The sequence below is a fragment of the Spermophilus citellus genome (genome assembly GCF_964194105.1).
Source record: "Spermophilus citellus genome assembly, chromosome: 10".
NCBI lineage: Eukaryota > Metazoa > Chordata > Mammalia > Rodentia > Sciuridae > Spermophilus > Spermophilus citellus.
The window spans coordinates 85,206,120-85,232,135 of NC_138197.1; the positions used below are offsets into that span (position 1 = coordinate 85,206,120).

General features: G+C 33.3%; 1 protein-coding gene across 2 annotated transcripts in view; it reads left to right on the plus strand.

The window, feature by feature from the left end:
* LEMD3 (LEM domain containing 3) overlaps positions 1-11,085 on the plus strand; it is a 74,568-nt gene extending 63,483 nt beyond the window's left edge. For both annotated transcript variants that reach the window (XM_081310307.1, XM_081310308.1), the window contains 9 exons: positions 3,330-3,409; positions 3,499-3,644; positions 4,443-4,544; positions 4,646-4,748; positions 5,691-5,869; positions 8,085-8,166; positions 9,669-9,774; positions 9,867-9,945; positions 10,153-11,085. In XM_081310307.1, the coding sequence (XP_081166433.1) occupies positions 3,330-3,409; positions 3,499-3,644; positions 4,443-4,544; positions 4,646-4,748; positions 5,691-5,869; positions 8,085-8,166; positions 9,669-9,774; positions 9,867-9,945; positions 10,153-10,316 (1,041 nt within the window). In that variant the 3' untranslated portion in view covers positions 10,317-11,085. The remainder of the gene's footprint in view (positions 1-3,329; positions 3,410-3,498; positions 3,645-4,442; positions 4,545-4,645; positions 4,749-5,690; positions 5,870-8,084; positions 8,167-9,668; positions 9,775-9,866; positions 9,946-10,152) is intronic.
* Positions 11,086-26,016: the final 14,931 nt, after the last annotated feature.

Genomic DNA, 26,016 nt, shown 5'->3' on the forward strand with positions numbered 1-26,016 from the left:
CACATACCCAGCCCTATTTTGTATTTTGTTTAGGAATAGTGTCTCACTGAGTTGCTTGCCTTTTGCTTTTACTGAGGCTGGCTTTGAATTTGCAATCCTCCTGTCTCAGCCTCTCAAGCCACTGGGATTACGGGTGTGTGCCACGGTACCTGGCTGGCTTTACTTTTTTTTTTTTTTTTTTGGTAGTTGGACACAATACCTATTTTATATTAATTTACTTTTATGTGGTGCTGAGAATCCAACCCAGGGCCTCAGACATGCTAGGCGAGAGCACTCTACTGCTGAGTCACAACCCCAGCCCCTGGCTTTACATTTTTAAAGGTTGCTTTATAGCTGGATGTGGTGGCACACACCTGTAATTCCAGCAACTCTGGAGGATTGAAAGTTTGAGGCCAGCCCTCAGCAGCTTACAGATACCCTCTCTGAAAATAAAAATTAAAAGGACCGGAGATTTAGCTCATTGATAGAGCACCCTGGTTTTTAATTCCCAGCACCAAAAAATAAAAAGAAAAATAAATAATGGTTGCTTTACAAACAAAGAGGCATGTTTTTATCAACAAAACTTAAATGTCTTATTTTCTAACCATTTACAGGTAAAAAAGTAGTTGGCATACCTTGCTGTATTATAGCTTTTTAAAGTGACCACATAAAGTGAATAATAAAACAGTTTAAGTTCTTAAAATCCAAGTAGATACTATGTATGTTACAATAGTAACATGAAGTATTTAGTTAGCATAAGCAAGGGAAAAAACCTCAAGTTTTATCAAGCAATTCTATTTTATAGTGCCGTAGAACTCTATATAGAATATTTGTAGAAATAACATAGTTAAGACCTAAACACTCCTTTGACTCTTTAAAGTTTTTAAATAATTTGTCAATTGTTTTGTAAGAATATGTAACATACCATAGTTCCATTATATTCCAGATGATGGGGATATCGAGTATAGGGAAAAGAAAACAGGAAGTGGGGGAAAATAACAGTACTCTTTTCTTATTTACCCCTTGTATTTTTCTTTTTCTTTTTTTGGTGCTGGGGGTTAAACCCAGGGCCTTGTGCATTGGAGGCAAGCACTCTACCAGCTGAGCTATATCCCCAGCCCCTACCCCTTTTTTGTAACTTGAAGTTTACAAATATACCGGCTATTATAATAAACTCATTAATTAACAACTGCTATGATTTTAATAAGCTAAGTATGAGGAGGAACAGGAAGCAGAGAGAGAGCTCTGCTCACTGGAGATAAGATATAAACCCTAAAGGCTACTTCCCCCTTTTACTTATTTCAACCACATCCTACCTGCCTATAGTTACCGCCCAGTTAATCCGTATCAGTGGGTAATGTAGCCCAGAACTCTCATAATGTAATCATTTCACATCTGAAGATTCTTGCATTGTTTCACACATAAGCTTTTAGGGGACTCATGTCATATCTAATACATGAGAGACATACTTTCTAGTAGACTACTTCACAAGCACAGGAAATTTTGACTGTCTTGCCTAGTGTTGTACTTCTAGTTCTTGATATGGTACCTGACAGATAGTGAGCCCTTAATACATATTTGTTGAGTGAAAAATGTTTCAGGGATTTTTGTAACAGTACTATTTGAGATATATATATATATATTTAAAATTCAGGCTGGTACTTAGCTCAGTGGTAGAACATTGCCTAGTGTGCAGGAAGTCCTGGTTTCTATACCCAAGAATGCAAAAAAATTTTTTTTAAAGAATATACTCTTAATGTTCATTAATAAGGAGTTGATTTATGTCTCGAGTAATCATACAATGGAGTAGGAAAAACCCTAGGGTTTTTCCATGTGTACTGATATTGACATAATACTTGGTTCCATGGAAAAAGCAAGTAGAAAAATAGTGCATATGTGATGCCAGTTTCAATATTTTGATTTAAAAAATACCCATACATAGCAGATCTTAAACTTTTGGACTTTCCATAATTACTGAAGTCTTAAGTGGCTATTTATGTGTGTGTGTGTGTTTACATTTACATTTGTGGATAAATGTTTATAAATATATATTTTATACATTTATTATAATATGTTAGATATAAATATATACATATAATTATGTTAGAATTAAAAATGAAATCATTTTATTCACTTAGAATAAAAATAATGATCCTGTTACATGTTGACATAATTTTGTGAGACATAATTTTATGAAAAATAATTATATTTTCAAAAATTTAGTTTAATGAAAATAGTGGTATTGTTTTACATTTTGCAAATCTTTTTAGTGTCTAGCTTAATAAAAGGCAGCTGGATTGTCTTCTGCTTTTGCATTCAGTCTGTTGTGTTGCTATTTTGTTGAAGTATATCAAGAAAATCCAGCCTTACATCAGTATGGAGTTAAAATGGGAAAATGTGTCTTTTCAGATAATTATAAATATTCTTTGGTAGTATAGCAAACCTCACAAGTAGTTTCTTAAAGGTGATTTTAATTTGGAGTCTCAAGCATATTAGTGAACATTTTGTACTGTGCCCAATAAAATCTTTTGAAGTGCTTTGTACTTAAAAAAAAAATACATTTATTTATTTAGTTGTAGGTGGGCACGATACCTTTATTGTATTTTTATGTGGTACTGAGGATTTACCCCAATGCCTCACATGTGCTAGACAAACACTCTACCACTGATCTACAACCTCAGCTTGTGCTTTGTACTTTGAATAAATCTTTTACCCATGTATGATTATATAATTTCAAGCACTGGTTATTTGAAAAATATAGGTATACTGAGTTGTTAGGACTTCCAGTTGTTGTCACATTTCATTATACCATATCAAAAAGTCACATTTTTAATATCACACCAATCATCTCGGAAAGGTCACAAGTACTATAAAACCTGTTAAGGACACAGTGATCCATGCAAGTTTTTCTCAATTCTTTTCTCTTGGAAGCTTGAGTCCATTGTTTACACAGGTTTTTTGAGTTCATATGCTTAATGCATTCAGTTGTAAAAATAAAATAGCCACATCTGAACTGTTTGCTGTTTATTCATATGAAAATGGCGTTTCATTAAAACTTGTCATTCTGATCACAATGACACTTAAAAACAAAATTATAAAAAGAACTCCCAAGTCTATAAATATAAAAGGAGAAAATATAGCAAAATATTAACAAGTTATATTGAATTAATGGGAAAATCATGATTTCTTTGTTTTTTAAAATTTTCTTTAATGAATAATACAATTTTGTTACGTTTGTTATATAGTTAAAAATGTTACATGGAGTGTTATTTATAGGACAGCTTATGTAGAGTCAGAGTCAAATGAATGTGGATTATTAAAAATAGCTATTTTCTCTTTTTTCTTGTTAGGATTTAGGTCCTGAATATGAAGATATATTTAACACCTCATTGCAGTGGATTTTAGAAAATGGGAAAGATGTTGGAATAAGGTAGAGGAGTTGATTTCCACTTTGTTTTATAGTATAAGAAGTGATTTTTTTTTTAAACCTTAAACTCAACTCTAATTATTTTTAAATAGGTGTGTTGGTTATAGCCCTGAGGAAGAACTGAAAAACATAACTGATGTGCAGTTTTTACAATCTACAAGACCACAGATGTCTTTCTGGTGTCGTTTTCGACGTGCTTTTATTACTGTAACACACAGGTTATTGTTGTTATGCTTGGGTAAGTTGTTAGGATAAGAAGAGTGATATATTGCAGTTTAGAATTTTTGTGTGTGTCTGTATTTCACTAAATGCCAGAGCCAAGAATTTACTTGTCACTTTGGTGATAGATGTCATATAAATCACATCCAGAAGTGTTCACTAAATGAAGTTGAGGGCTTTTTATAATGTCATATCAGACTGAGGGCTCAGAAAACAGTAACAGAGAGAGGTAGGGATAAAACTTTTTCATAAGAATGTTACAGAAATTGTATTTACTTTAGAAAATAGAAAATTTTTCTTTTTAAATAAAATATTGTAAATTAAGCTCATTGAAATTATTCTTCATTTAAACAGTATTGTTTATGAGATTTAAAATTTGTATTCAGATTATTATATTTTGTGATTGGTAATAGGAATTTAAAAGATTTTATTCCTTGCTTTTTCTTTTTCTTAGCCCTTTACAAATAATTCAGTTAAAGTAAGATTTAGCATGTTTAATCCTTTAATAAAACTGTTCAAGTACTTTAATGCTATAATTGGAAAATGTTTAAAAAGTTGCATTTTTTTTTAAAAAGATAGAATTTAAATGTTTAGTTATCAGTGTAATAGAAGACATTTTCTAGAGAAAACTCTGGAAAATGTTTAATATTAAATTTTTTCTGTGCACTTTTATTATGTGACCAATTCAATCCTCTGTCATAAAGGCTCTTTGCATTTTTTCATTAGTACAATTAAGATAATCATTGTAGAGACTATCTAATGTAATTAAATGCCATTGACCACAATTGTTAAACCGAAAAACATGTAAATATTGCAGGTGTAGTGATGGTTTGTGTTGTTCTGCGTTACATGAAATATCGCTGGACAAAAGAGGAGGAGGAATCAAGGCAGATGTATGATATGGTGGTAAAGATAATAGGTACAGTATTTGTAAAACCCCTAACTATTTCTAGAACAATTATATGATAATATAACAATGTCAAGTGATTGATTCATTTTTGAAGTTTGATTTATTTTCAGATGTTTTGCGAAGTCATAATGAAGCTTGCCAGGAGAATAAGGATTTACAACCTTACATGCCTATTCCTCATGTGCGAGATTCCTTAATACAGCCTCATGACAGGTGTGTTCAAAGCATTTTGAGTTGAAGTAAATCAGAATATAGGTATCTTCTTGGAAATTATATTGAGAATTGTGGCTCTTTCTTATCTAGACTTATTTTACTATGCACACTTTTTACAAATATTTTATACTCTTCTTTCTTTCTAAATTCTTTTGTTATCCCCCTGATTTTCAGTCACACGTAAGATGACTAGATTTCTAAACTTTTCTCATTCCTGTACATTTTTGATTCTTTGTTGTCACTTTCCATCTTATCTCCTTTCATTTCATTTTATTAAAGAAACAGGAATATGTACAAACCATAGTTAATCTCACCATTGTGTACATCTACAAGAAATTAATTTAAAAAATAGCTATGGGTAAATGGCAGAAAGATCAATTGAGGGAAGGGAACGGGGAGGGGAGGGAAGAGTAAGGAGAGGTACTGGGGTCTGAATTACAACAAGATATATTTCATGCTTTTATAATTATGTCAAAATGGATTCTACTGTCATGTATAACTAAAAACCAATAAGGAGTAAATTTGTAGGAAAAAAACCCCCAGAAATAATCTCTGGTGTTTTACTAATATTTTAAAATACCTATTTTATTATTAATTTAGTTTTTAAAATAAAAACTAAAGAAAAAATGACTTTTGAAAATAAAAAGGTGATGCTATATATAAAGCATCATTCGTAACCTAGTAGCACATTATAATCACCAGTGGAGGTTTTAGATTAAAGAAGAAGAAGAAAAAAAACTACATGCTCATTTATTACCTCTTTGGACTGAAATTCAGTAAATCTGAAGTGGGGTACAGGCACCTACTATCTGCTTTTAAACAAACTCTGAGTAGTGATAAGAACAGCCAGACTTCATAATAGCCATACTTCAATTACTAATATTTCAAAAAGATGACAAGCCAAGATAAATTTGTAAATTTGTCATTTTGTTCATGTAATAGAAAAAAAATGAAGAAAGTCTGGGATAGAGCCGTTGACTTCCTTGCTGCTAATGAGTCTAGAGTTCGCACGGAAACACGAAGAATAGGTGGTGCAGATTTTCTAGTTTGGCGGTGGATCCAGCCTTCTGCATCCTGTGATAAAATATTAGTGATACCTTCTAAAGTATGGCAAGGTCAAGGTATGTACTTTAAACAAAAAAGTATAAAATTGATTTTCTTATAATTTTTCAAAACTACAATATGTGTTTATGTTGAAACCATACAATTCAAAGATGCATGAAAACTTGTTATGTATCCTTATACATTTTTTTGCTTGCTAATGCAAACACAAATGATTTGTTTTACTGTAATAAAGGCAAACATTTCTTTGATCTTGCTCTTTTCGCTTAACAAGCAATATAGTATCATAGATCTAGTTGCATTCTTTTCATCTAATTTCTCTATGTAAATAAGACACATAATTTATGACATAAACATACATACCTTACATATTTTATGTATATAAGTGGAAACATAACCTTTTAAACTATTTCTTCTAGTTTTTGCTTGTCTCCCTCTTCTTTCTTGTTAATACATCTCTACTTGTATATTCCCCCTGCCACCTATTTTTTTGTAGATATCTTTTCATAGTTTTCGTATTGTCTGCTTAGTTTCAAAAACAGTCACATAAGCATACAGGAGGTTTTTTTTTGTTTAAGACTGGCTGCCTTATATACCCAAACCTCTTGCATACAGTAAAGCAGAAAATTATATATAAGACAATTGTGAATGCTAAATTCACAATTGTAAATTCTTTTTTCTACAAAAGCATATTTATCAATGTTTGATAAACAGTATTCTTAGAAAAGGTAAGTACCCTGTTTTGAAACTACAGGAAGAAAACCCAGTCCCCCCTTTTTTCTCTAATTTTCACTTTCAAAATACTTGAATAAAAGCTTCTTTAATCATGGTATGAAAGTGATGCTTTGGTGTTACCCAAAATTAAAATAACAAACTGTTCCTTTTTAAAAGATTCATGCAGAAGGGCCCTAAGTAATTGAAAACAAAGAATTACTTACTTTACTCAGTCTCTTACCAGTGTTTGACAATTGAGCACTCCTTGAAACTTTTATCTTTGAACTTAGGAGATGCCGTCCCCCACCCCTCCTTAGTTTTTCCTCTTATCAGACCTCTTCTGCAAAACCCCCCCCCCCCCAATCTTTCTCATTTCCTACACTTTTAGACATTGGAGTTTTTAAAGACCATCTTCTCATTCTATCTTAACTTTTTTTTTTGGTAGTGCTGAGAATTGAATCCCCCAGGGTCTTGTACATTCGAGGCAAGCACTCTACCAGCTGAGCTATATCCCCAGTCCTCTATCTTCACTCCTTAAATAATCTCAGCTATGACTAACTCTGCTGTTCTGGTTTTCAGATTGTATTGGGGTTTATACTAATCTTATTTTTTAGGAGATGGGAACCACAAATTGAACGTGAATATTGAACTGAATATTTTTAGTCTAGTTATTAGTAACATTCCTCATGTTTTCAGCCATAAACCTGGGACTCATTCTTAATCTCCCCCTAACCCCCTTTGTTCAGTCTTTTAACTAGCAAGTCATATCTGTTCCCTAATATATCCTGATTCCATCTATTTTCCATCTGCACTGTTCGCCTGTCTTACCCACATCACTGTCATCTCCTTCCTAGACAACAATGACCTTCTTAACAGGTCTCCTAGTATTCGTTTTTGCATTTGCCTGATTGATTCCTCATATAACAAACTATTTTTTTTTTAATTACAATTTTAAAGGATTGATGCTGTCCTATTGTTCCACTGCTTAAGACACTTGAATGGCTATTATTTCTGTGTCAATGTTGAAGTACTTGAGTGTGGCCTAGGTGGTCCTGAATAATCTGACATCTACCTCTCCAAGTTTATCTTTTAAATTTTTCCACTTTGCCACATTAACTGCCTTTGGTTATTTGAATATATCAGGCTCCTTGTCACAAAGCCTGTGTAAAAGCTATCTTTTCTTCTTGAGATGTCCTTATACTTATCTTTACCCTGTTAATTTTTATTTATTCTTTAGTGCTCAACATGAATTTCAATTCCTTGGGGAAATCTTATCTGATATTCCCAAATGAGGTGAAGTTATTTTTTTTTTTTTTACAGCTTTTTGTGCTCTATTGTCTTAGGATGTATCACAGTTATGTCTTGGATGACACTGTTTATCATCTGTTTCCCACTGCACTGTAAACTCTGTGACAGCAAGGACTCTGTTAATTCACTGTAACATCTAACATGGGTCTGGTTCATAGTATAACTATGTAATGAATATTTTTGAATTAAACGATGAAAATGTTCAACAAAATGAAACAATGGCCAATAGTAAAATAAATTTATTTTTTATAGCATTTCATTTAGATAGAAGAAATTCACCGCCAAATAGTTTGACACCATGTTTAAAGATTCGAAATATGTTTGATCCAGTTATGTAAGTATTACGATTACATGTAATTTTAATGGCAATGTTTGGCTAAAAAATGCATGGCATTCTTTTTTTTTTTTTGGTGTCAAATCATTTTATTGAGAAGGTTGGAGATTAAGGAGTGTGGAAGTGCTGAAATTAACGATTAAATCCAACGTCCTCCGCAAGGCCAGACCTCATCTTGCCACCGCCGAAAGTTGCATGGCATTCTTATAATGCTGTGTCTATAATTGAAAAATCTGTTTCCTTCTGAATTCCTAACTATAGAAATTTTAATGCTTTTCTCTTTTGTTAAATTCCCAGCAAAGAATTAACCAGGAAATAGTTGTATAGAGATTTGTAAAACATTTCTAAATCTTTGTATTTATTGTGAAGCCTTGTAGCACATAAATGTGAGGAATTGACACACAACGACAAACAACATCCTTTATTAAATGTACAATTCATTTTATAGATGACTGACAACATTTTTTGTCTTAGTAGGTTTATGTGTGTGTGTATGTGTGTGTGTGTTTAGTTTATATCTATACACTTACACATACATATATGAGCCTCTTTAATAAAATTTCCAGTGTCCAATTATAAAAATATTTCCTACAAAGTTGTATATACCTTCCTTTCTTTAGGGCCTACATTTCCTTGCAATGTAATATTTGAAGAACTTTTTTGACTACGATTATAGCAATAAACACATCCAGAGAATAGCAGAGTCAAAAGTTGCTGCCTTAGAATTTATAATATTTTACATATTAAGCCACAAGAATTTTTAGAATTAGCTTTCTGGAGGTTAGTTGTTCAACAGTTTGACAGATTAAATTGTTTTTAAAATTCTAATGGTAGAATCTGCATTACATATAAAATACTCCAGATCCAATCTAATAATTCATTTATTTAAAAAATTATTGATGAGATTTCAAATAGATGACAGCAAAATGGAAATGTTGGAAAGTACTGTCAGTCTATACATGAATGTATGTATATACATCCTCTGTTTTGCATATATATAAACAGTAGCAGTGTGGTAATACCTCTGTAGGAACTCTGACCTCATGCCTTAGTAATGAGGAGGTCAATGCCAGCCCTGTACTTCATTACCTAAAATGAAGATTTATGATTTAAAGTGAAGTTACTTTTCTTCTGTCTCACAAGTAAGACAAAAGTGCATTACTATAGCAAGAGATCTTAAAGTTCTCATTATAATAAGGTAGCTATGTAAAATGTTTGTCCTGAATCACTCTTCCATTATTTTGGAAAAGAGAAGCTCAATATAGTATTTACTAAGACTTTTCTTAAATTCAAGAACTCAAAAATGTCATTAAAAATAAAGAAAATGATATTTAACTTTTGCACTTTTAATGAGTTAACATTAGAAAGAAAAAAGAAACAATTTGCAAGTGCATGGGATTTTAAATATAAAAATGACTCATTTGTACTGTTGTGATTGAAATAATGAGATTTTCAGTTGAGTAGGAATATAGTTGTTAATTTTTGGTTTTACTAATTTTTAGGGAAATAGGGGATCAGTGGCATCTGGCAATTCAAGAAGCAATTTTAGAAAAATGCAGTGACAATGATGGCATTGTTCACATTGCAGTAGACAAAAATTCACGTGAGGTAACGTAGCTTCAAGTATTGAATTTCATGTTTTGGATTTGTTGCTGTTTAACTAAAACATTTCTTTCTTTTTTTGTTTTTTAATATCATAGGGTTGTGTATATGTTAAATGTCTGTCTCCAGAATATGCTGGAAAGGCTTTTAAGGCATTACATGGCTCTTGGTTTGATGGTAAGAAATTCGTGTATTACCAAAATTTTGAAAAGATGATTAAACTATACGAGATTTTAAATTGAAGTATTTTAGGTTACCATTTTTTAAGTAATAATTTTAAATTATTTTGTGTTTTGTGTTCATATGACTTTACCACAGTTAACTTTTCTAACAATATTAAAGACATTTTTACAGATCTAAAATATTATTTTTATCTTGCAACAGGGAAGTTGGTTACAGTAAAATATTTACGACTAGATAGATATCACCATCGCTTTCCCCAAGCTCTTACTTGCAACACTCCCTTGAAGCCATCAAATAAACATATGAACTCTATGTCTCATCTTCGCCTTCGGACTGGCCTAGCCAATTCTCAAGGAGGTTCCTGAAAGAACTTTCTTCACTCCTAGGACTGTTATTTACAATAGGAAAATTCCTGTTTGGCTTTCTGTCTTCCTTTTTAAATGCTTTTTGTATGTAATATTTTTATTGCTGAGTACAGCTCTGTTTGACAGTTCCAGAAATCTTAAGGTTCCAAAGGGATTTAGCAGTGAGGCAGCAATGCTGAGTATGTAGAATAATTGTTTCATTCAGTTTTAGGAGCTCAGTTAAGCCAGTGCATTTAAAGTTTTGCATGAGGAACTCTGATTTAATTAAGCATTTTCAGATATGGTGGTTATATTTTTGCACCAAGAAGTGTTTGGATAACCACACAAAAGCATGGTGAAGAGGCTTCTTGTATTTCCATAATTTCTTGTGAACTAATGTGAATTTTTGTATACAGTCACCTGCATAATTCCTTACAAGCTAATGTGGTAAAACTGTTAATTTCCCAATTTAACCTTAGGTTTCTATTGCTTGTAAGAGATTTATTTGCTACAGCTGGAATATGGGAAAATTTATTTGGTTTTAATGGTTACATATATGTGTAAGTGGATGTACATGTACTTAAACTGGCTTTTGTAAATATGTATAAATGCTGGTGGTGGTGGTGGTGGTGAAAGTAGTCTTGTTTTGTGAGGATGTTTGCATAAGCAGTAAAATAAGCTTTCTATTTTATTCATAATCTAATTTGTGTGTGTGTGTGTGTGTGTGTGTATGTGTGTGTATACACACACACATATATACATATGGCTGTACTATCACATAGATCAAACAGCCAAACACCTGGAAGTATTAGATACAAGTTTAAAATATCTTTTATAGATTTTATATAAAAATGTCTGAGTATGATTTTGTGTGAAAGTTCTGACACCAGTTGTAATGGATTCAAATTTATGTGAGCAATAAAGAAACAATTGGCAGATATTAGAAAAATATTTTGTGAAAAGCTGTATTTATTGTTAATTAATAGGGCTGTGACATAGTACTATTGGGATTAAGTATTTTTCCCAATCTATTTATAATTTAATGAAATGATAGCACCCTGTTATATGTCAAGTTTAAAGCAGGGCACATGGTTGCAGCAAAATGTATTAGACAAACTATACTTGGAATTTTGGGTCATGAAAGATTGCAATATAGTAAATGCAAGAGTGGCCATTGGTTTGTGCCTCAGTATTTAATTTGTTTTAATAAAGTTGCTTTATAACTGTTATGATTTCAGATTAAAATAGTTGCTAAGCAAGGTTTATTTGTAATGTAACAATTGGCTTTTTAAAAATAATCTGTTGATATATCATTGTCAGTCCAGATGAATATGTGAAACAGCTGGAATTGTACCAATTTTGATTTTGTTTAAAGTTCAATTTTCTTTTTGTTTTATTATATATGTGTTGGGTTTGCAGCATGAACTTGCACAGATAATGCACGTTTTCTGGTTAAGTAAACATGATGCACACTATTCTGTAACAGAAAATCCTATTGTGCCTTACCTATGTGCTTTTGTGGGCACCATGTTTATGAAGAATAAAAAATTAATTTGTTATCTGAAGAGAATAAGTTTTAAATTCTCAGTTTATGTCTCAGATGCTAATGTGTGAAATATAAATATATATATAATATATAAATTAACCAATCTTTCTGTATTTTATGTGCATCATAGTGATTTATCTGAGCTTAGTGACCCCATCTTGTAACCTGTTGCAAGAGTGAATGTAAAAAACAAAAAACAGTTGTGGTATTCTAACAGGTCACCTTTTGATGCAGATGCATCTTTTTCTTGCTTCTAAAACATATTTCATGTAAACATTGTACATTTATTATTGTAATATATGCTATTATGCAGCTTATTTTACCTGAAACTGTTAAGCCGACCAAGATTCCTCCCTGCAAGACAGATGGGAATGTGTATAATAATTAGATATTTGAGAAGTTCTGAAGTTTGATGTAATCTGTTACTTGTCCTGTTTAAAAAAAAAAGAGACAGAACACATCCTAATTAAAAATTTATTAGTTTTTTTTTTAAATGTGTCTTCACTTTTAAAAAAGTTTTTTAAAGTGCCTCGCGTCTTTATTTTTACCAGTGAAAACATATGCCTTTATTTTAAATCTATTTTACTTGGGAATCTGCATTCATGATGAAGATTCTAAAATTATTAGTTTTTACCATGCATTCTTCAGGATCTTGCTTTTCTTCATAAAAGTGTCTTTACTCACTTTGGATCAAAGTGGGCAAGAGTATAAATTGTATCATTAAGCATTATCTAATTGTTAGACACTTTTTCAAAGAACAACTCTCTCACAAAAGGAAAAAGTTCTTTTCTACATACATTCTGGGTCAAACTCTATCTTGTCATAAATCGATAACAAACAGTTCTTGGGCAAGCTTCTTTGAGTAGCAAGAAGCCTAGTCACATGGTAGACTTAGGATTGCTAATAAGTGTTGGTACTGTTTCTGTTAGAGGAACATGGATGAAAACACACAGCTGAATCCTTAAGCTGGTCAATCTAGAGGATGAACACAGGTCAGATTAAAAAATATATGGAAAATAACAGTAAAAAAGAACTAGGCTGGGGGCATTCTGGGAATACAGAGAAATATCGTATGCATCTTAATAGAAAGAATATCAGAATAGATAAGAAAATAGCTAAGCTGTATTTTAATTCAGTATGCCTATTAAGCACCTCTTAAGAATAGATACAATGATAAGTCTCTTTTCCCTTGATCCCTCAGAGGAGAGCTTGTAGGGATGAGATCTTGAAATCTAATGTGTGGAACCTGTGTCATAATAAAATTCATATGCATACTCATTGGTATGTAGATTCCTGGATGTTTTATGAATCTTGAAGCCTGATATTGGATCTTACATTTTTCTTGTCTTGTATTCACAGTTTGGATTACAAGTTGTGATTTGTAAGAAAACAGTGTTTTGTTTTGTCCTGTGCCCAGAATATCTCCTTTAGTAAAATTGACCTTGCAATTTTCACTCCTTGCTCTTGGTGACATCAAATTACTTTAGGTCAACTACATGGCTTCTTCATCCTTTTTTCCTAGACCTATCTTGGCAAGTCACTTCTTCCAGATGGCTGATCAAAGGATGCTAACTAAATCAAGCAGAATTTTGCCAGCCCCTCTTTTGGGAAGGATGCTCAAGAACAGGTACTTAACTGAGAATAATTAGGAACCAGAAGTTGTGGTTTAAAGAAACAATGTGCAGTATGCTCATTCTTAGCCTGTAAGCCCAAGGAGATTTTATGGGTAGATTGAGTTTCTATTCCTAAGAACCTCTGGTGTAGATAGTAATATAGACCCATTTTGTTGATTCTTAGTTTTTTAAACCAGTAGAACCTGTGTACTTAAGTTTACTTTTTCTGCTATGAGTAGGCATAATACATGAACTATGATGTGTGAAACAATTTACTGCCTGTATAAACCACAAGTGGTTTCTTATGGCCAAATCACTTAAGTCCAAGGCAATAAATATTAATGGGAAAGGCAGGCCATGAGCATGTCATGGAAATTTTTGTAGGTCACATTTGAAGTTCAGTGTTACCTGGTTCAAAGAGTTCTGGTAACAAACTAATAATTAGGGTTTGTTGGAATGAATACTACATAAAGGATTTGAAAAATACTTAAGAAGCAAATGGGAAAGATGATTATTAGTGGATATTGAGGGGGAAATTGATAACAAGTTTTCTAAAGTGGGAAATCTAAATTCCCAACATTTAAAGAATAGAAGAGAAAGAATATATTGGATAGGAAAGATGATAAACTGGGTTTTTAGATATTTTGAGTTTGAGATACCTATAGAACATTCAGACATATTGCAGTTTTCTAGATCTACCTAACATCTCATTTGTCTACAACTCAGGAAAAATTGCTAATAAGTATTAAAGAGTCAGATAATGACAGAACATTAACAACAATTATGTTTTTTTGGTACTGAAAAGATTCTCAAAAGATTAGCTTGCTATTCCTCTTATAATGTTCTATAATAGAAAACCAAATTAGAAATATTTGATCTATATTTAGATTTTATAAAACCCATAGTTGAAACAGTTCCCAATGTACTTGAAATAGTTCTAAAAATATAAAGTAATTCAAATTAGATTAAAACTGGTTATTCAGGTGTACTGGCCCAAGTTTAAGTACTCAAGAGTCACATGCAGTTGGTGGCTGCCATGTTGACAGTATAGGTTTTTGACCCACCTATACCTTTCTAGCCAACTCTCAGTCCTTACCCAGCTACCTATACTCCAGCTTGAGTGCTTATCTTTTTCATGCATATCTTTACTAATATTTCTCCTATATTACCTCCTTCACTTAACTTTCTCCAGATATCTAGAACATATGCCTCCCACATTAGGACCTTCATACTTTATCTCTCTATGATACTGTTCCTTTGGGTTTACATCTGTATGATCTGCTGTCCTTATTCGGGTTTCAGCTCATATGTATTTACAGAGTACTTCTCTGACTACTTCTCTTTTAAATTACTGTTTTATTTTCTTAATGTAGTTTGTTATTATCTGCAAGTTTCTTAGTGTTTGTATTTATTATTTGTACCCTTTGACGCAATATAAGAGTAGAGGGTCTTATTTGTATTAGTTATTTTATTTTTAGGGCTCAGGATAGAGCCTCCCTTAAGTTGTCACCGTATATTTATTGAATTAACCCATAAGACACACATTTTTAAAATGTTTTTCTGGATCTAAAATAAGTTTGTGTTTTGATTTTAGGGAGTTCAGTATAACTTCCAAAAATCTGATTCCTTATGTATTGCTGCAGCAGAATCCCACAGTTTTTGGTATGTTGTATTTTCATTTGCATTCAGTTCAAAATATTTTATAGTTTCCCTTCTGGTTTCTTCTTTGTTCCATGGGTTATTGAGGAGTGTATTATTTAGTTTCCAAATTCTTTGAAGATTTCCAGATGAAGTTTTTGGTTATGGCTTTTAATTTTATTCCATTATACACCAGTGTATTATTTGAATCTTTTTAAAGTTGAGACTTATATTATGGTCTATAACATGATCTTTCTTGGTAAAAATTCTGTGAGTACTTAGGAAAAAAAGGAGATGAGTGTGGGTATTATCTGCTGTTAATTGGTGGACTGTTCATGACTTGAATTAGACATAATTATTTGATAATGTTGTTCAATATTTCTTTATCATTACCAATTTTCTGTGTACTTGTTAATTATTGAGAAGAGTATTGAAATCTCTAATTGAGGATTTATCTATTTTTTGCTTCATGTATTTTGAAGCTGTGTTATTTGGTGGACATTTTGGATTATTATATTACCTTGATGTTTTGACCCCTTTATCATTATAGAAATGGTCTTTATCTCTGATAATATGTTTTGGTCCAAAATCTACTTTATCTGATATTGATATAGCCACTCCAGCTTTCTCTTTGTGTGCATGTGTTTTCCCCAAATTTCTGTTTTTATTGTTTGTTATTATTTATTTAAATTTGGGGTTTAAGAGTGTGGAACGCTTTATGAATTTGCATGTCATTCTTGTGCAGGGGCCATGCTAATCTTCTCTGTGTCATTCCAGTTTTAACATGGAATGCTGCTGAAATGAGCATTCCGGCTTTCTTTTGATTAATGGTAGGATGATATGTCTTTTTTGCCCATCCCTTTATTTTTAACCTGTTGTGTCTTTATACTTAAAGTATGCTTTTAATAAGAGTATTTAGCTAGATTTTTGTTTGTTTATTTTTGCAATCTGAATCTCTCAATCTTTGTTTTTAATTGGGTATGTATTCCATTCACATATGATTATTGATTTGGTTAGGTTTCATTCTACCATCTTGTTATTTGTTTTCTCTTTATTCTGTCTGTTCTTTGTTCTTCTTTTCCTGTCTTTTTTGGATTGAGTATCTGTGGTTCCATTTTATCTCCTTTCTGCTTCTTTGTTATTTTTATACCTTTTTAATGTTATTTTTATAAGGTATATCATAAACCTTAATGGTATCAGTATCATTATACTTAGCACCGTCTGCCTTCAAGTCATATTTTACAACTTTATGTATAGCAACTTTTTTTTTTTTGTTTTGTTTTGGTACTGGGGATTGAACCCAGGGGAGCTTAACCACTAAGCCACATCCCCAGCCCTTTTTGAATATTTTATTTAGAGTTAGGGTCTCGCTGCTAAATTGCTTAGGACCTCATGAAGTTGCTGAGACTGGCTTTGAACTTGCAATCCTCCTGCCTCCACCTCAGCCTCCCGATTTGCTGGGATTACAGGCATTCATCACTGTGCCCGGCTATCACCCATTTTTTTTTTGTTTGAACAATTTTAAACATATTTAATAAGAAAAAAATCTTATATTTACCCATACAGTGAATGGTTTCAGTACTTTTCATTCCCATGTAGATTCATATTTTACCTTGTAAGAATTTTCCTTATGCCTACAGGGTTTAACTTTTTTTTTGTAGAAAGGATGTGATAAGAGATGAATTCTTTCATCTGCTGCTAACAGGCACTACTCTTAAATATTCACTCCCTTTTTTAATAGAGCACATTAATTCTATAGAATAGTGGATTTTGTTGTGGCATATTCATATGTGCACTTAACATTTTTATCATTTTTATTTCCCTGTAATCTCCTCAGATCCTCTTCCCACTCCCTTTGCTATTCACTAATAGTCTCTCACATACATTTATGTCTGTCTTTTTTTCCTAGATTCCACATATGAGAAAACATATGTGAACCTTTTCTGACACCTTCTAGTGCAATTTTAACTTCATTGTATTTCTAGGCTTCAGAATTTTTTTTTTTTTAGAAATATGTATAAATTTGTTCTCCTTATTGTTTTCCTGATTTCATTGAATTGTTTCTGTATATTTTCTTGAAGCTCACAGAGCTGCCTTAAAATGATTATTTTGAGTCCTTTGTCAGTTTCTTTAGGGTCAGTTACTGCTTTATTTCTCTGGTGGTGTCATGTTTCCTTAATTGTTTGTGACCTTAATTGCTATGCATTGGTATCTGTTCACTTGAGAGAGCTGGGTCTTACTTTAGTCTTTTGATTAGTTCTGTCTTGGAAAGCCCTTCAGCAGGCAGCCCATCCATAGATTTTGGGCAGTCTACATGGCATATTCTGAGGGTGGCTTGCTGCTGGAATCATGAGGATAGTGGGCTTTTTTTGTGGGTTCTTGGACAGTGATTTGAATTCTGGGTTTAAAAGAGCATACCTGGTATTTGGATGGGCCTTGAAGCTGAGTTTGAAAGGCCAGCCAGATACTTGGATAGGCTTGGTGCCTGGGTCCACTGGTGTGGGTCTGGAAAATGAAAATGACATGGCACTGGGGCAGGCATGGAGTCTGGGTCCACAGGGGGTCATACTTGAGCTTGAGACTACGGATGATGGCTTGATTCTCGAGATAGAGGGATTGGTCTGGAGCTTGGCCTGGAGGCTGGATATCAAAGTGCTGGTCTGGAGTCTGTCCTCAAGGACGGCTTATGTCTTGGAGCCAGGACAGGCTTGGAATCTGGATTCACATGGATTGTGCTGGAGGCTTGGTCTCTGGAGACTCTTCTAGAACTCGATTTACTGATATGAACCTGGACCATGTTTCTGCTGGAGCATGCGGATAGGATCAGCCTGATTACTAAGACTGCATCGGCTACCCTGGTCTGAGGTATATTTTGAGCCTCAGTCTGTGGGGACTGAATTTCTGCTGGGACAGGTGAAGGTCCCTCCTCATACTCAGCAGTGTATTCAGCATCATACTGAATTGTGAAAAGTTGGAAGCTTTTCCCCCAAGATCAGTAACAAGGATGTTCATTCTCACCACTTCTATTGAACATTATGTAAGAGGTCCTAGCAGAATAATTGGGCAAGAAAATGATAGGTATTTAAATTTGAAAGAAAGAAATTAAACTGTCTGTTTGCAGATGACATGATCTTCTACATAGAGAAAATAAAATAAAAATATTTAAACTAATGAACAAATTCAGTTAAGTTTCAGAATACAAAAATAAACATGAAAAATTAATGGCACTTTTATGCACTAATAACCATTTAAAAAAATTAAAACACTTTCATTTACAAGAACTACGAACACACACACACACACACACACAAACAAAAATACTTAGGAATTGGTTAATGGGCAGGAATAGATGGTACTATGAAGCAGAGAATATATAAGGAGGCTCTGTGAAGAGCATTTTCTTAAGAATATTTTTATGTTCTAATGATTCAACATCATAACTGAGATTATACGGTTAGTAAATACTTGAATTATGTGGTCATTCTTGTAAGAATTCAGTATGTGATAAAAGTAGCTAATAAAATTGGTGGGAGGGCCTGGAGATATAGCCCATTGTTAGATCTCCTTCCTCTCATATGTGAGGCACTAGGTTCCATTAAATTAAAATAAATTGATTGACTATTTAAATTGGACAAGTGAATCTTTCAATGAAAGTCGAGACATTTTCAAAGAGATTAGAGCCCTAACGTTACTAGGACCTATAATCCTTGTAACTGTGTCTCCTTAGAAGAGGCCCAACTACAAGTTGGCTTGTAGTAATTTCAAAGATGTTAATGACTTGAGTTTTCCCAGTATATGGGAGTCACTCAGCCGACGAAGGGTTTCATGCAGGAAGATTTCATATATTTTGATAACAAACAGTTACAGTCCTTATGTTCAGTATCCTCTCCTTAGAACAAAAGGTCAGAAGGATGTTTTCCTGATTCTTATTTTCTCCAGGGCTCTCTTTTTTTCTTCACAGTCATAGGCTCTTCTACATTGCTACTAGTATCTGAGTTATATACTCCCAGGAACATCAAAAGAGCAGGGGTTCTGTCAGAGGAACACGTTAAGTAGCAGAGCTATTATGGAATAGAATCTTGCAGCTGATATATCATGATGTATCAGATGTGCCCAAATATTAGTTTTTAGAATAGTAGCAGTACTTGGGGTGGTGAAGTTCAAGGCCTACACGCCTCCTGCCATCTGTAAACAGCTTCCTTCATTTAACCATGCATTTTACAATTATTATCCGTTCCTTTGAATGCCAGGTTTTTTTTTTAAGGTTGTTCTAAGTAATTAAATGGGAACAATGAAAATGTGAATAAAATCATGCAACACAGAGTCATTTGAGTTAGGAAGAAGAATAACAGAGTCTAGCAGGCAGTGGGTGAGTGGGCGGATCAGATTTTTTTCTGATTCTCTCCAATTCTATTTTTTTTGTTCTTTTTAGTTATACATGACTGTAGAATTCATTTTGACATAATTATAAAAGCATGGAATATATCTTGTTCTAATTCAGATTCATATTAGACTTTATATGATTAATATGTCTATACAGCTTTTAGTTCTTAATCCTCTTATGCCCAGATAAGTTCCATGAGGAAAGAATAGTTGAAATGATCATAAAATAACTGAAAGAAAAACATGAGGAAAATGTTTAATATAAGGTTAAACACAGAAACAAACCATAAATAAAAATATTACATTTTGAGTTGTATTAAAATAATGATAACCAGTATATCAAAAAATTCTGAGAACAAAGTTAAAAGACAAGGAAATGGGAAAATATTAGCATATGATTTGCAGTAGTGTTCTAAAAACATGAAAACAGACATCCTAATAGAAAAATAATCAAGTGACATCAGGACTTGATTCACAAATGAAGAGCTGCAAATGGTCAATAAGCATATAAAGCATTCCGCCACAGAAGTAAATGCAAATCAGTGAACAGTTGGTAAATTTTTTTTTTGCATATGAAAATTATCAATTTGACTCAAATGCAGGGAAACAGAGCCCCTTACATACAGAGCCCCTTGTTGTGTCATATGATGAGCATCTCTGAATGCCAGTTTGCCAATACATGATAAAAAATGTTTCAGTATTCAGACCATTCTGATGATTCTATTTTTAGGAATTTATTGTGAAGAAATTATCAGAGATGTTCATCACAGCTATATTTATATTGTGATAAAAGTTAGAAGCAACCTAACTCTTATGAATATGGGAATACATAATGAATTATATGAAATCTTGGGAAATAATTAAAATAATGTGAAGAATATTTAAGATGTGAAAAGCAGTGTCTGTGTAGTGCATAAATTGCATATACATCATCTCAACTCTTTCATGTAGAACACTTTACATTGGGAGATGCATCATATTTCCTCTGGCACCTAAGGAAAAAAAAACAATAACAAAAATGACACTGAAGATGTAGGTGTAGTAGGTGTAGATTCTTTTTTCTTTTCTTTCTTTTTTTAATTTATATGTGACAGTGGAATGCATTACAATTCTTATTACACATATAGAGTACAATTTTTCATATCTCTGGTTGTATACAAAGTATATTCACACCAATTCATGTCTTCATACATGTATTTTGGATAATAATGACCATCACATTCCACCATCATTATAAATCCCCATTATAAACCCCCATTCCTTACCCTCCCACCCATCTGTCCTATCTAGAGTTTGTCTATTCCTCCCATGCTCCCTTTCCCTACCCTACTATTAATCAGCCTCCTTATATCAGATAAAACATTTGGCATTAGGGTTTTGGGACTGGCTAACTTCACTTAGCGTTATCTTCTCTAATTCCATCCATTTACCTGCAAATGCCATGATTTTATTCTCTTATTACTGACATCAGGACATTGTGTATATATGCCACATTTTTATATCCATTTATCTATTGAAGGGCATCTAGGTTGGTTCCACAGTTTAGCTATTGTGAATTGTGCTGCTATAAACATTGATGTGACTGTGTCCCTGTAGTATGCTATTTAAGTCCTTTGGGTATGGACCAAGGAGAGGGATAGCTGGGTCAAATGTTGTTCCATTCCCAATTTTCCAAGAAATCTCCATACTGCTTTCCATATTGGCTGTACCCCACATCCTTGCCAACACTTTATTGTTGTCTTCATAATAGCTACTATTCTGACTGGAGTGAGATGAAAGCTTAGAGTGGCTTTGATTTGCATTTCTCTAATTGCTAGTGATATGAATATTTTTTCATATATTTGTTGATTGATTATGTATTCTGAGAAGTGTCTGTTCAGGTCCTTGGCCCATTTATCGATTGGGTTATTTGTTGTTTTTGTGTTTAGCTTTTTGAGCTCTTTATATACCCTCAAGATTAGTGCTCTATCTGATGTGTGAGGGATAAAGATTTGCTCCCAAGATGTAGGCTCTCTATTCACCTCACAGATTGTTTCTATTGCTGAGGAGAAACTTTTAGTTTGAGTCCATCCCATTTATTGATTCTTGACTTTAATTCTTCGCCATTGGAGTCTTATAAAGGAAGTTGGGACCTAATCCCACATGATAGAGATTAGGGCCTACTTTTTCTTCTATTAGACACAGAGTCTCTGGTTTTATTCCTAAGTCCTTGATCCATTTTGAGTTGAGTTTTGTGCATGGTGAAAGATAGGGGTTTAATTTCATTTAATTGCATATGGATTTTCAGTTTTGCCAGCATCATTTGTTGAAGAGGCTATCTTTTCTCTAATGCATGTTTTTTTTTTTTTTTTGCACCTTTGTCTAATAAAAGATAATTGTAATTTTGTGGGTTAGTCTCTGTGTCCTCTATTCTGTACCATTGGTCTACCCACCTGTTTTGGTGCGAATACCATGCTGTTTTTATTACCATTGCTCTGTTGTATAGTTTAAGGTCAATATAGTTTAAGGTCTGTGGCACCTGCTTTACTTTTCCTGCTAAGGATTGTTTTGCTATTCTGGGTCTCTTATTTTTCCAGATGAATTTCATGACTGCTTTTTCTATTTCTATGATGAATGCCATTGGGATTTTGATTGGAATTGCATTAAATCTGTATAGTGCTTTTGGTGGTGTGGTCATTTTGATAATATTAATTATGACTATCTAAGAGCAAGGTAGATATTTCCATCTTCTGAGGTCGTCTTTGACTTCTTTCTTTAGGGTTCTATAATTTTCATTATATAGATCTTTCACCTCTTTTGTTTAGTTGATTCCCAAGTATTTTATTTTTTTAAGGGTATTATAAATGGGGTAGTTTTCCTCATTTCCCTTTCTGAGTATTTGTCACTGATATACAGAAATGCCTTTGATTTATGGGTGCTGATTTTATATCCTGCTACTTTGCTGAATTCATTTACTAGTTCTAGGAGTTTTCTGGTGGAACTTTTAGGGTCTTCTAGATATAGAGTCATATCATCAGCAAATAGTGCCAATTTGAATTCTTCTTTTCCTATGTGTATTCCTTTAATTTCTTTCATCTAATTGCTCTGGCCAGTGTTTCAAGAACTTTGTTAAATAGAAGTGGTGAAAGAGGGCATCCCTGTCTTGTTCCAGTTTTTAGAGGGAATACCTTCAATTTTTCTCCATTTAGAATGATGTTGGCCTGGGCTTAGCATAGATAGCCTTTATGATGTTGAGATATGTTCCTGTTATCCCTGGTTTTTCTAGTGTTCTGAGCATAAAGGGGTGCAGTATTTTGTCAAATGCTTTTTTTGCATCTATTGAGATGATCATATGATTTTTATCTTTATAAGTCTATTGATGTGGTGAATTACATTTATTGATTTCTGTATGTTGAACCAACCTTGCATCCCTGGGATGAATTCCACTTTATCGTGGTTCACGATCTTTTGTTTTTGTATTCAATTTGCCAGAATTTTATTGAGAATTTTTGCATCTATGTTCATAAGAGATGTTGGTCAGAAGTTTTTTTTTTTTTTAATATGTGTCTTTTTTTTTTTTTTAATATGTGACGGTGATATTGGCCTCATAGAATAAGTTTGGAAGTGCTCCCTCTTTTTCTATTTCCTGAAATAAATTGAAGAGTATTGGTATTAGTTCTTCTTTAAAGGTCTTGTAGACCTCGGCTGTGTATGCATCCAGTCTTGGGCTTTTGTTGGTTGGTAGACTTTTGATGGCATCTTCTATTTTGTCACTTGAAATTGATCTGTTTAAATTGTGTATATCATCCTGATTCAATTTGGGCAAATTATATGACTCTAGAAGTTTGTCAATGCCTTTGATATTTTCTATTTTATTGGAATAAAAGTTTTCAAAATAATTTCTAATTATCTTCTGTATTTCTGTAGTGTCTGTTGTGATATTTCCTTTTTCATCACGTGTGTTAGTGATTTGAGTTTTCTCTCTCCTTTTCTTCGTTAGCATGGCTAAGGATCTGTCAATTTATTTTTTCAAAGAACCAACTTTTTGTTCTGTCAATGTTTTCAATTGTTTGTTTCAATTTCATTGATTTCAGCTCTGATTTTAATTATTTCCTGTCTTCTACCACCTTTGGTGTTGATTTGTTCTTCTTTTTCTAGGGCTTTGAGATGTAGTGTTAAGTCATTTATTTGTTGGCTTTTTCTTCTTTTAAGGAATGAACTCCATGCAATGAACGTTTCTCTTAGAACTGCTTTCATAGTGTCCCAGAGATTTTGATATGTTGTGTTTGTGTTCTCATTCATCTCTAAAATTTTTTTTCATCTCCTCCTTGATGTCTTCTGCAACCCATTGTTCACTGAGTAGCATATTATTTAGTCTTCAGGTGTTGGAGTGGCTTTTACTTATTATTTTATCATTGATTTCTAATTGCATTCCATTATGATCTGATAGAATGCAGGGTAGTATCTCTATTTTTTTATATTAAGAGTTGTTTTGTAGCATAGTATATGGTCTGTTTTAGAGCAGCACCTATGTGCTGCTGAGAAGAAAGTGTTATCCTCTCAGTGAAGGATGGAATATTGTATATATGTCAGTTAAGTCTAAGTTATTGATTGTATTATTGAGTTCTGTAGTTTCAGCTTTTGTTTGAAAGATCTATCTAGTGATGAAAGAGGTGTGTTAAAATCGCCCAAAATTATTGTGTTCTGGTCTATTTGACTCTTGAACTTGAGAAGAGTTTGATGAACATAGCTGCTCTGTTATTTGGGGCATATATATTTATAATTGTTGAGTCTTGTTGGTGTATGGTTCCCTTGAGCAGTATGTAGTGTCCTTCTTTGTCCTTTTTGATTGACTTTAGCTTGAAGTCTACTTTATTTGATATGAGGATGGAAACCCCTGTTTGCTTCCACAGTTCATGTGAGTGGTATGATTTTTTTCCCAACCCTTCACGTTCAATCTGTGGATGTCTTTTTCTATGAGATGAATCTCTTGGAATCAGCATATTGATTTTTTTTTGATCCAGTCTGCTAGTCTGTATCTTTTAATTGGTGATTTTAGGTCATCAACATTCAGGGTTATTGTTGACAAGATTTGAATTTCCATCCATTTTTCTTTATTTTTAGCATTTAACATGGCTTGGTTTCTCCTCTGATTAGTTTTTCCTTTAGTGTAATACTTCTCTCTGCTGATTTTCAACATTGTTTTTCATTTCCTCTTCTTGGAATACTTTGCTGAGAAGGTCTGTAGTGGTAAATTCTTTCTAGTTGTAAATTCTTTTTACCTTCTTTTATCATGAAAGGTTTTTATTTCATCTCAAATCTAAAGCTTAGTTTTGCTGGATACAAGATTCTTGGTTAGTATCTATTTTCTTTCAGAGCTTGGTGTATGTTGTTCCATGATCTCCTGGCTTTGAGGGTCTGGGTTGAAAAATCTGCTGCGATATGAATTGGTCTCCCCCTATACATATGATCTGATTCCTTTCTCTTGCGGCTTTTAAGATTCAATCCTTATTCTGCAAGGCATTTTCATTATAATGTGCCTTGGTGTCAGTCTGTTGGAATTTTGTTCATTTGGTGTCCTGTAAGCCTCTGGTATTTGGTTTTCTAATTCATTCTTCATGCTTGGGAAATTTTCTGATATTATCTCATTGAAGAGATTATGCATTCCTTTGGTTTGAAACTCTGTGCCTTTTTCTATCCCAATAACTCTTATTTTTGTCTTTTGATGCTGCCCTATAATTCTTCGATGTTCTGTTCATGGTTTCATACCATCTTCACTGTGTGGTCAACTTGAGTTTCCAGATTGTATACTTTGTCTTCATTATCTGAAGTTCTTTCTTCCAAGTGATCTAGTCTGTTGGTTATACTTTGTATTGAGTTTTTTATTTGATTTATTGTATCCTCCATTTCAAGGATTTCTGACTTTTTTTTTCAGAGTCTCTCTCTCCCTCTTGAATCTTTTGCTACTTGTATTTCCTCTCTTATCTCTTTGTTGGAGTGATCAATTTTTGCTTGTATTTGCTCATTTAGGTCATTCTTTAATTCACAGGTCATTTTAATTATGAACCTTGTGAACTCCTTCCCTGATATTTCATCAACTTTGCTGTCCATGGGTTTTGTTATTATAGTATCCTGGTTTGTTTGGGGCACTTTCCGCCCTTGTTTTTTCATGTTGTCTATGTGTCTTCCTTTCTTGCAGTGTGGATCTGAGATATTCTAGTTTCTTCCCTGTATTCTTATAGTACCCATGCAGATTTTCTTTACCTTACCTTGATGTTGGGCTTCCAGACCTCGCTGGTGTCTTTCAATGTATGCTACTGCATCTAAAGGTGGTGGCGGCAATAGCTTAGGTAACTTGAGATAATAGTTAAGGTGCCCCAAAATGGAAGCAATGTCTTACAGAGATGGGGCTGAAAGGGTGGGCCTCACACTCCCTTTGGGATGCCTGCTCTGAGATGTAGGTGCTTCTAGGCCCTGTCGTCAGAAAGTTAGGGGCTGCTGCGTGAGGAAGGCTATGGTTGGTGATGGCTGCAGTGTCCCAAGATGGAAGTGGGTTAGACTT